At 32.8% G+C, this 11,579-nt stretch overlaps 1 protein-coding gene across 1 annotated transcript in view; it reads right to left on the minus strand.

Moving 5' to 3' along the window:
- Positions 1-80: 80 nt before the first annotated feature.
- Positions 81-11,579, minus strand: part of LOC105626601 — a 24,749-nt gene continuing 13,250 nt past the window's right edge. The window contains exons 3-19 of the mRNA XM_012207894.1: positions 10,672-10,922; positions 6,383-6,468; positions 6,018-6,213; positions 5,350-5,717; positions 4,869-5,094; positions 4,576-4,724; positions 3,642-3,677; positions 3,252-3,346; positions 2,990-3,163; positions 2,541-2,738; positions 2,200-2,469; positions 1,949-2,122; positions 1,528-1,726; positions 1,163-1,392; positions 882-1,101; positions 374-494; positions 81-306 (exon numbers count right to left, since the gene is read on the minus strand). Of these exons, the coding sequence (XP_012063284.1) occupies positions 81-306; positions 374-494; positions 882-1,101; positions 1,163-1,392; positions 1,528-1,726; positions 1,949-2,122; positions 2,200-2,469; positions 2,541-2,738; positions 2,990-3,163; positions 3,252-3,346; positions 3,642-3,677; positions 4,576-4,724; positions 4,869-5,094; positions 5,350-5,717; positions 6,018-6,213; positions 6,383-6,468; positions 10,672-10,922 (3,219 nt within the window). The remainder of the gene's footprint in view (positions 307-373; positions 495-881; positions 1,102-1,162; positions 1,393-1,527; positions 1,727-1,948; positions 2,123-2,199; positions 2,470-2,540; positions 2,739-2,989; positions 3,164-3,251; positions 3,347-3,641; positions 3,678-4,575; positions 4,725-4,868; positions 5,095-5,349; positions 5,718-6,017; positions 6,214-6,382; positions 6,469-10,671; positions 10,923-11,579) is intronic.

Below are 11,579 nucleotides of genomic sequence, written 5' to 3' on the forward strand. Positions count from 1 at the left end.
TATATATATATATATATATATTATAATTAATTTTAATATAATTTTAATGTAGTTTCATATGAGAGAGCACGCGAGAATATTTAAAACATCATACCTAGCAATTCATGTAGAGTTATACGTCGACTGGCTAGCAACTCCTTACTGGCGCTCCTGATCTCAAATATTAGTACCGACTGCCTCGGTACACCGTCGCCGTCTATATGGAAATCTATGCTAAACTGAGGATTAGGCATAGCTGGCAGGAGTCGCGATTTCGCGATAGTCTTACCGCCATTAGGCGAGACAATCTTATCTGGACTGGTGCATCTGGAAATTCTTAATTTAATTATCTGTCGTCAATTAATGTCACCGTTGTCAATCATATTATATTTACGTTTGAAGTTTTACTCGGCAGTATAATTGGGCAATGTGCGCTACATGGAGACCCTGCGCCTGAAGAACCTTCCCTTCCACTCCGGAATATTTCTCTCTAGTGCCGTTGACAATTTTTAAATCTGAAAATCCAATGTTCTATTTTATTTTCGTGTTTCAGCATTAAATTGTAAAGCTCTAATCATTTTTCATTCTAAGAGAATAGAAGGTTGTTTATTTAAAATAAAAAAAGATATTTATTTATTTATTTTATCTTTTTTCAATTTTACTACTTTTCAATTTTACTACTTTAAATGGCATCAACAATAAGCATGACAAGTGTATTTAAGAATGTCATATCTTAAGATGTCATAAATCAATTACAATCTATTAAGCATTTTAAGATATTACTTAAGACGATTTTGAAATAAGAATCGCAACTATAATAAATATCAAAAGATCTGGAATGAAAATATCTATATGACTATATATTAAAATATTATGTATGATGATATGGACTATCCACTAACCATTCGGCCTCAATCTTAACCGCGGACTGGGTTGCCTTATCCTGCCTAACATGTCAGGTTGCGACACCGCATGAGCAAGACCAGATTCCGATAAAAGCTCCGTGGCGTCAGCTTCTCCGCCGCCTCTGGGTTCCAGGCTTAGCGTAATGCCTTTATTATCATTTTTATCTTCTATAGTTACTTCCGAACGAAATCTACGAAGTTTTAAACCCCTCTTCACCTACAATTACGAAATATCTTAAACTGATGTTTCGATCGTGAATAATTTGACGCGTTTTTACCTTCTGCTTCATCATGCGGAAACTGTTGTACTGTGGTAACTTCTTGCCGAAATTTTGTTCAGGGCTGGGTGTCAAACTATGATGAGAAGATCGCCTTTCTGCGATCACTTTAGTGGTGTCGGCCTCATCGACGGAATTACCCGCAACTGATTCTGTAATGACTTTCGGAATCCAAAAGCTCGACGTTCCGTTTATTTCATTGGACTCTTTACTGGTGATGCTAACTTTATCTGTACGAAAAAAATATACCAAATTTCTAAAACCGTATCGAACATGCTGTTTATAAAAGTTTAAATTGCCAAAGATGTTAAACATAATATAAATATATATGTGAATATAATATGAATTTTCAAACATGACATTACCGGACTGGTTGGATGTGGTTGGCTTCAGGAGAGTGACGGTGCGTGGCGGAGGCGGAGGAGGTACAACTGGATCCAAATGTAGACGTATTTTAGATCTTTCCATAGAAGGCCTTCGCACAATACTCGATAAGGAATCAGGTTCGGTGTTCAAACGAGAAGAATTGTCGCTGACATTGCTTGTTGCATACGTGCTTTGTGTCTAGAGCAAATTTCAAGTCGAGATTTATAATGAGAAAATATTCGAAAGATGACGCTCACTGAACAAAGTAACAATAACATTATAATAATTTTATAATTTCCTACTCAATAATATAACTTATATACAACAGGTGTTACATTGTTGAATAGGAAATTATAATATTAATGTAATATTACTGTTCGTGTTCAACGAGTGCTGAAGTTACTGTTGCGCGAACATTACCTCACACTCTTCCGATAAGATCTTAATTTTCAGTTCTATAGATCCCGTTTTGGTTTCTCTGAGCGGAAACCAATGGGACTGATCGCTGTTTGATAGCTTTCTGATATCATCGAGAATCAGTGATACTTTCCCAAGATAATCCTTCATACCGAAAGTATCATGATCCCATAATACCTATAAAACCAAATTTTTAAAAATTATCCTCTCTATTTTAAGAAATTTCAGTGCAAGATGTAAATATGCATAATTACGATATCTAAAGCTTCTCCGGTCTTCGGCAAGCCCATGATGGAACTCTCATCCCAGCAAGGATTCAGCGTCTTCTTCTTTATGCTGCTCTTGTATTTTGTTTCGTTGTTCAGTTTCAATTCGCAGAAGGGATCGCTGAAGCCATTCAAATCTTTCGCGACGAGATCCTTTGCACGCAACAACGTCACCTCCATCAAACCGCTTCCAGTGGACAAGAGACTGGATATATCGGAGGAGGCGGGATCGGTGTCCTTGTGCGTTAATAACAGCTTCTAAAAGTTTAAGACTTGAATGGGCATACATAGAAATTTTTTTCTGGATAAATATAAGACTTTATACAGACTGCCTGTTGCATCCATGGCAAACTGTTTCGTTTGATTTTCGGTTCGTCATCCAGCGTAGTTGGAATCAAGCTGCTTCTGCGACTGTTAACTACTTGCTGTACACTTTTGATAGGATAAAACAGAACAGAGATCGTCATAGTGGAGGCGATGTTGGAACCGCTGAGCGTGAGTTCCTTTCTAACAATCCATGTTGTCTCCTTTGAAAAAATTATTTTTTATCAAGCATTGTAAGGTAACATGTGCAGTTATAAATATAAATTATAATATGTAATATAAATTGAATAATTTAAAACAAAAACAAGGTAAATCTATAAAGTGTAATCTATAAAGTGTAATCTATAAAGTATATTTTAAGTACCATACTCATATTTTTGAAATAGTTCTTTCCAGATTATGATCTTCTTTTATCTTTATGATAAATCGTCTGATTTCAGTAATATTTGATTACCTGAGACAGAGATAGCATAGCCAATCCAAGCATGTCCGTATCCATTGATTTTACTATATTCCATGAATAAATGACAAAACTCAGCGACACTTGCGTGTAATCCTGTACCAAAAATTGCGCTCTGCAGTCCCAAACCGGAGATGTAGTTGAGCGAACATAATGCGTCGTTTTTACCTAAAAAAAAAAACACATAGAACGTCAACAGATATATTTTGCACAGATATAATTGCAAACATATTTTAAAATTATAAATTATATTTACCTTCTTTCGATTATTAAATAACATGCAATAAGGATTACACTGAGCAATATCGCCGTGAAGATTATCAGCTGAATGAATATAAACCACCAATACCCCTGAAAATTACAACGCATTACGACGCGAATATATTTTTGTATCGATTCATAAAAAAAAAAGTACACACAAAGACTCCTTACAAATTTCTACAAAGACTCACTACAAATTTTCACGGAAAAGCACATGATAAAAGAGAACATATAGGTTTAGCGTGTTTGAAAAGCTACTGTCCGATAAAAGTCTCAATAATATATAAAACCATCAAGCGTATATTTAATTAAGCATTGCGTCAAATCAAAGGACGTTGCACACAATCATGCTCAGATTTCACGACGATATTTCAATTAAATTTACCTGCTTTGTGCGCTTTGTGGCAAGAGCCTCGCGACACTGAAAATATTTCATATGATAATACTGATCGCGGAAAAAGAATGTTCAAATATTTCATAAAGATACATTCGTCGTGATTTAATATCAAATTACACAAATATCTTTTTTCCTTTTCATATATTCTACAGCCTTGGCTATAAATATAAAAGAATTTTTTCAATTTATCGTATTTCCTTGGAAAAGGCGGTAATAAAAGCCAAAGGAAGATCAATAAAATATTATAATTATTATAAATATTATACACTATAAATAAATATTATTACACTATTCAACAAAATTAAATTTACCTCTTCCACTCTGTAAAAATAGATAAATTTCAAGATAAAATAACTTCGTGAAAAATCATCGAAATGTTTAAAAAAGTATTTTACAGTTTGAAATCTCTGAAGTAAAAAAGGTTTGTTTTAATGTCGAATAACTCAGTGAAAAAAAATCATACAAAGCTCAATAAAAAAACAAAGATTCACTATTAAAGATTCATTATTTCAAATGCTATAAACCATATTTTAGAGTTTGTAATTCACGTTGTGGAACTTTGCGAATTTCGTAAAAAAAATTGCATCTTCATTTATGTTTGTGTAACTCCATAAAAAATTTGTAAAACCGTTTTCTAAAATACTGATCTGAAAAATAGAGATTTCAAGCTGTAAAATATTTTTTTAAACATCTCGATATGATGACTCTTCATGAAGTTATTTCATTTTGAAATTTGCCTATTTTTATAGGGTGAAACAGGTGATGTTTTAATTTTGTTGAGTAATGTATTTCAATAAAGTTATTTTTTTTAATAAAAACTCTTTTAATTTATTTTTCATTAAATATAGAACATGTCAATTTGTGGGGAATGCTTTACACTTATGGTTGTTATATTATATACTTTATATTTGTCTTTATATACCTGCAAGATGCATATTATCGGCCGTTAATTCTGGTTGTGGTAAATCGGGATCCAAATGCGGCAGAGTAGTGTACTCTAATCGCGCATTGATATTTGGAATATTAGCACTATTGCGAGACGGTTTCTTTTGTTGTAACACTGTTTCAACGCTATCAAATAAAGGCAAATGGATTAACGGAGAATATTAAGTCTAATCGGACTCGTATTCACGTCAATACATAAGGCTGAAGAAATTGACGTAAAATACTCGAGGGAAGCATAGTGTGTAATTAAACGCGATCAATGCAACTTACATTTGTGAATTCTCCCAGTCGTAAACTCCTAACGCTAACTCGAACTGCGCTAGAGTGATTGTACTAACGAGACGTTTTGCTTTCAACTTGATGATGATTCTCTCGTTGTCTAATGGCCCGACTAAAAAAGATACATCCTCGGTCCATGTGGAACTCAAGTTCGAAGTAATTCGTCTTTGATCACCCACCGTCACCGCGAGCCATCTCACTTCATCAGCGACGTTTGCTAGCAATGGAAAAAAGCCAGTTAAGGATTTTCTAACGAGTCCATAATAATAGTCTATAATAATGGTTAGCTCGTTCATTATAACTTATAACAATTGCGTGTTTGACAGAAATATCATCTACAGTGTAAAGTAAAACCGTACGTCTTAACTATGCTAAATCACGCTAAAAAAAAATTTAACGGTCGATAATCGTTTTTTTTTCTTCTAGATTTTAATATATGATTACTTGCAGTCTTCATCTAAAGGAAACTCACCAGAACAACCATTTTGACATAGAACAACGGTGAGTACTCCTTGTGGCAACAAATTGGTCACGGAATCCAATCCAGGACCCGGTCGCTCTCGCGCTCTCAGGTTCAACTCTAAATGGCCTGGATCGACCAGCCAGCTGGCCAGAGCATCCGTGACCACCGCATGAATCCAAGTCTTGATAAGTGGCATCTCCATCATCTGCACCGCCCGTAGAATTCTTACGCTGAACCAGACGTCCGGCTTCTCCAGGAAACTCACGCTAAGTCCGGTTGCATGTGGAAACGGCGCCGACGTGTTCAATGTTATGTTAACAATAATTGTGCCGGACAGCGATAGCTTCTCCACTGCCAGGTCGATATCCATTCCCACACTGTCGAAATATTTACGAAGAAAATATCCATAAAATTATTTTAGAATAAAGAATAGATTTAGAAAAATTATGAGATCTTGATATCAAAAGCATAATAATTCAAATGAAAAAAAAGGCAAACTTAAAATATATCGTACGAAATTATTAGATTTCTAAATTTAATTCCAAATAAACAAATGAATTGCAATTAATGACACAACAATGCAAAAATAAATTAGTAATTTATAAATAAATAAATTTGCAATTTTATTTAAGATGTTCTTGAACTATTTTTAATATAGTAAACACTTGGTTCCTCACCCTTTACCAAACAATCGCGTGGTGATGAGCATGCGGAATTGCTCGCAGTCCAACCGTAGGTCCGCTTCGATGGACAATTTAGTCTGACCGAAGAGGCCATTGGGAAGATCATCATCGCTGCAGCAGTCGAGTGTTCTGACGCGAGTGATACATGGCGTTTGTTCGCCGAGAGTGAGTTCGCGTAATTCTAATGGACCTAAAAACAAGTATCTCTTTAAGAGCGATGATGAAAGTTAAATGACCAAGTAATTTAGAATCCTTTGAGCAGTCGGTAATTAATTTCTTTGATGTACTTCTTTGGCTTATCTCTCTTTCTCTCTCCTGTTGCAAGTCGCGTAACATGTATTTACACAAAGTGCTCTTACCGAGTATACCAGGTTTGGCTTCATTAAGAAGAGGTTCCAGTCGTTCCTTCGCCAAAGAAAATATACTGGCAGCGCTGAATCTCCACCTGGGGAAATAATATTCGATAAACAACATTATAATCTACCGTTCAGAATTTAATCAAAACTCTAGTTTTTGTTATCTAGTTTATTAAATTTACATCACAGAATAATCTTTTCAATCTATATGAAATAGCTCAGAGCTCCTTTTTTTGAATCTCTACAAATAAACATCTCGAGAAGAATGCGACACGATTCATTAAACATTCAGTTTAATTAAGTGAATGGCCAGATTTTAATACGATAAAGTGCTCTTTCGAGCGTGAAAAACGCGTTCTGACATTTCGGTGTCATAACGGATGAGTTATTTCCAGAATTCATCGTTAACGACATCCCATTTATGCCATCGATAACGATTCGCATAATATACGATGGCCTACGTGTATATTAAGCTTTCATGAATAGATTAAAGGAAAGACAAGTAAATTAACACGTGCCCACGCACTTGTCAGTTTTTAGGACTTGATGATACTTGAATAACATCTTACCCATCCCAGTCCGACGCTTCTAGGTTTTCCATCATGAATTCTCTTATTAAATATATAGTAAATATAGTTTTTTATACGCACTTTAAATACATAAAAATTTCAAAATTATTTTTTCTGCTATTATTAATATATTTTTTCTGCTATTATTAAACTCCTTATCTTTTTATTGTTAGACTTTATTATTTAAATAGATAAATAAAGCATACAATTTTACGAAAAATTATTAATTACATATTTATATCACTATCTTCTCTAAAAAAAAAAAAGACTTTATATAAACACAGAAAGAACAGCTTTGCTGAAATATTTGAAAATATATTTAGTTAAATATATGTAGATCTGAAAATAATTATATTGGACATGCAAGCACGATGATAATACTAAACAAATGTTGACATTCTAGCAATTAGCTTAAATTTTTCTTGACTGTTTAATATAATTATTTTGAACCAACATAATTATTTTCAAATCTGTGTATGTACATTAGTTAAATTTTCAGATACTTTAGCAAAACCATTCTTTAAGTAGAAATTGTTTTTTCAGAATATCGTGTATACGAAACTTGTATTCTTTATAGGATGCTTGGTTCCATAGAAATTTTTCCGAAGTCATCATTTCCTGTATTCGCATGATCAAATAAGCGCGAAAATCATTTTTTTTATGCCCACACAGTGTAAGTACGTAACATGTTGAATTCACTGTTTCTTCCCGGCATGCAAATTCTTGCTAGTCGGTCGAGAAACTCGCAGCCGGAGTTGTTTAGGAATACTCGAACAGGTCTATCAACTATCCAAATAAGTAGCACTCTTTCCACATCTTATTGCCGCTTGCTGTACAGGGCCGTTCCCAATCGCTGACAAACGAGAAAAGGGTGATATACGAAGAAAATCGCTTGAATGCGTCAATGAGACCGTCGATACAATAGTAAATTTTTTTTCTTATTGTTAGTACATAAATCTTTTTAAAATTAAATAACAAATTTTTTAAACCAGAAATTAATTCTAAACTTTTTAAAAATTTTTCATTATGGAGGATCCACTTTTTGATAAATTTTAACTCTAAAATAAGTTTATTTTTGCAGTTTATCTATTTCTCTTGTATATTTGTTTAAAACGAATTAAGATCCTTGTGTGCGAGCTTGTGTACTACACAACTTTATGAACCAATGGCATTTTGCAACTTATTTAAACGCGATCAATTCTACAACATCGACTCGTTCCGTTCAACATGTGTCGGCAATGGCGACGGACAAGGATTTTATCCGCGGCATAGGCAGCAGAAACGTGAAAGGCCACATTTATATTTACGTGCGTCAGGAATGTGGATATGTTTACAAATGCGTACTCGTTTCTGAACGAGGAGTTCATTCACCCATTGTCCGATGCGAGGACAATCACGATATATATTTAGCGGCATTACAATAGCCAACAACAATTATTACCGCGAATCTCAGCTATATGAAAGAGCGAGGTGAGGTCACGAAATATGAGTACAATAATAAAGGATATATATATATATCTTTTATTATTTATGTATGTATCGCTACGTTATACTACATAAACTTTTCTAGATACATTCTCCTTTCTATTATTTTTTGATTAATCAATAACACGTTATACATAGTTATACCAATTTTGAATGATCAATTTCTCTGTTAGGAATTTGTACCTATTAGGGTGACTCCAGCAAATACGCCGCGTTGGGATTTATGCCGCAGAAGACAGAAAAAGAAAGGAGAATCCTAATAAGAAGTAAGGGGATAATTTTCCCGCAACTATTTCGTTACATGTCTTTATATTATATTAGTATTGTGTTATGATTTCAGCTTCTTATTGTTAATATTAATGAAATTATTGTGAATTGAATCGATTTGTCGCTGTAATAAGTAATCATAAATTATAATCTACATTAAATGATTAATGTAGGACGTGCAAAAGACTTAGTGGTTATTTCATGATACATACGTGTAGTGGAATAGTAAAGCAAAATGTTGTGTAGCAAAATACAAATGTTTCGCTTTCGATTCTTTGTTTATTTTGTTGTTTTATATATTCCTATCTTATATATCTGTTTGGAATATATGGCATTTTTAGCGAACGAGATTTATGCCCAAAGCATACAAAGTGCGCAGATTGAATTCAGTGCACTAAATGCAATAAACGCATTATATGAAATATGTATCTTATGTCATAACACTTGTAATATATGTAGGAAGATTGTAATTATTATTTATTATTTCATATACATATTTACCATTCTTATTCCTTAAAATTTAATTCCTTTATTTTATAAGTTATTGTGTCATTACATGCCTTATTTATGTGCATTATTTGTAAATTTTTCATGAACTGTACATCCCTCCCTCCTCCTATGAGTAGCCATATATCCCTATGAGATACACGGCAAAAATGCAAGGGTTTCAAAAAGTTTATTTTTTAATGAAAAATAAATATTTCAAATTTCAAATATTTTTTTCATAGTAGTAGAGAGTACAAAGTTTTTACTAATATTCAATATAGTTCGTTTATTATAAACATAGTAAATAATATTTAATAAATTAGGTTTTTGATTGAGGTGCGACGTATATACCGGAATTATCCTAAAGAAAAAGGAATATTAATTAGTTGCTTTCTATAATAGTCAATTTAATCTTTTTTTTACAAATAAACCGTGATAAAATACTGCGATACATAAATAGTTTTCTTTAAAATATCCACAGAAAGAACGGTTTTACTGAAGTATCTAAAAATTTAGTAAGATTTTTCAAAATAATTTTGATAAACTGTCAAAATAATTAAGGAGATCCTAAAGCCGTCTGTTTTACCTACTAAATGATTTTTGTATAACAATTATTTTTTTTCTCTTTTATAGATTCGAAAATCTTTTTCCAGGATTAAAGTATGTTTGTGAGGTGGAATTTATTCCGAGAACGACAAAAAAATTTCGAAATTGAAATCTTAAGAAAAATTTTTTGTCGTTCTTGATATAAAGATAAACTCATAAAGAGAAACTCCTGGAAAAGGATTTTCGAATCTATAAAAGAGGAAAAAAAAAGTAAATTCTTGCAAAGCACGTAATTTCATTTTAGAAGAAATATTTTTTTCTACGTTTTGAATCTTAATTCTATAAATTCAGTATTGTTTGTTCAAGTAATCTAAATTCCGCCTCACGTTATTTTCACTCTACAAGCTATAAAATTTTTATATCAAGCAATTATATCAAGCAATTGTTAATCTTAGATGAGAGTGTCAGGATGCATGTGTCAGAAAAAGTGAATTTTTTTCCAATTTTCTCATGAAATCGTGTTTTTCAGAATTTCTTTTTTTACGTTGTTCAATTCTGTACAAAAATTTTGCAATCCGTGAAGCTAATTCGAAGATTTCTTCTAAAACGTAATCGTGGTAAAACAGGACTATTTTAGGATCCCCTTAAGTCATATTAAAATATCCAAACCTTTTACAACATTACTCATTATGTTTGTGCGATTTTGGTCCAAAAAATTTATTTTTAAATCTGTATCTAAATTTCTAGGTACTTTAGCAAAACCGTTCTTCCCATGTGAAGATTTTAAAGAAAATTCTTTTATTTTCATCTTATTGTCAATAAAATTGTCGTTCTTTCTGTGCATTTATTGATATAATAACGTACATTAACGTATACCAGGTGGCACACGCGTATTTCCGTTTCTGATTAGCTTCATCGATAACTAAAAACGGTACTTGCCATTTGTTGAGAAGCAAACTGAGCCACTCAGCGGTCTCATCTTTGTATAGGGCCCGTCTTCTACGTAACCTGGCCAGTTCGTGCTGCAATTCCGTCTGAAGAAGCCGGGAGACTCTCGCTTTAACGATGGTTGTTGCCAGTGCCAAGACCAAAACCAGCCACGCCAACGACAAACCCCCCGCTCCTATTATCCAGGTGATCGCGAGTGCCACTCCGAGATACAGAGCAGTGCGAATTGCCTCTGCATCTCTCTGCAAAGAGAGATATTTCATTCGATGCGTTCATGAGCATGCATTTACATGTATCAAATGCGAAGAGCCTTTGTATCTTAAATCTTCGCGTCGCGTGTGTCGTTCAATACAGCGGTAATCGAATCGCATAATGCACTGAGAACATTAATATTAATATTAAAAACTAGGTTAATGCTGATAATTATTTGTTATCTATTTGTGTTGTGTTTATAATGTTTATAAAAATATATATAATTCATTCTTGATAGAGTATATGAAATGAAAATATTTAAATTAAAGTTTAATTAGAGTTTGCGCTATGAAGAATCATTCGCTTTTACTAATTACTACCACTAATATCTTTTATTTAATTAATTGAAAAATATTTTTAATTAAACTCATTAACGTATATGACTTTTTTTTATATGTAATTGCATTAATTTTCTCTTCTTACATTCTGTGTATATTTAGCGCACTATCAGTTATTTCTTTTAACATGATTAATCAAATATATTAATGTTCTTTCTGTATCATACAAAAGGATATATATTTAAAATCGAAAAACTAATAAAATTGTGAAATTTAAATCTATTACAAGCAAAACATTGAGATATAAGGATTATATCTTGAAAATAAAACGAGAATAGAAAAATCAAACTTTCTCTCTCTCTCTCTCTC

Source organism: Atta cephalotes (genome assembly GCF_000143395.1).
Source record: "Atta cephalotes unplaced genomic scaffold scaffold00005, whole genome shotgun sequence".
NCBI lineage: Eukaryota > Metazoa > Arthropoda > Insecta > Hymenoptera > Formicidae > Atta > Atta cephalotes.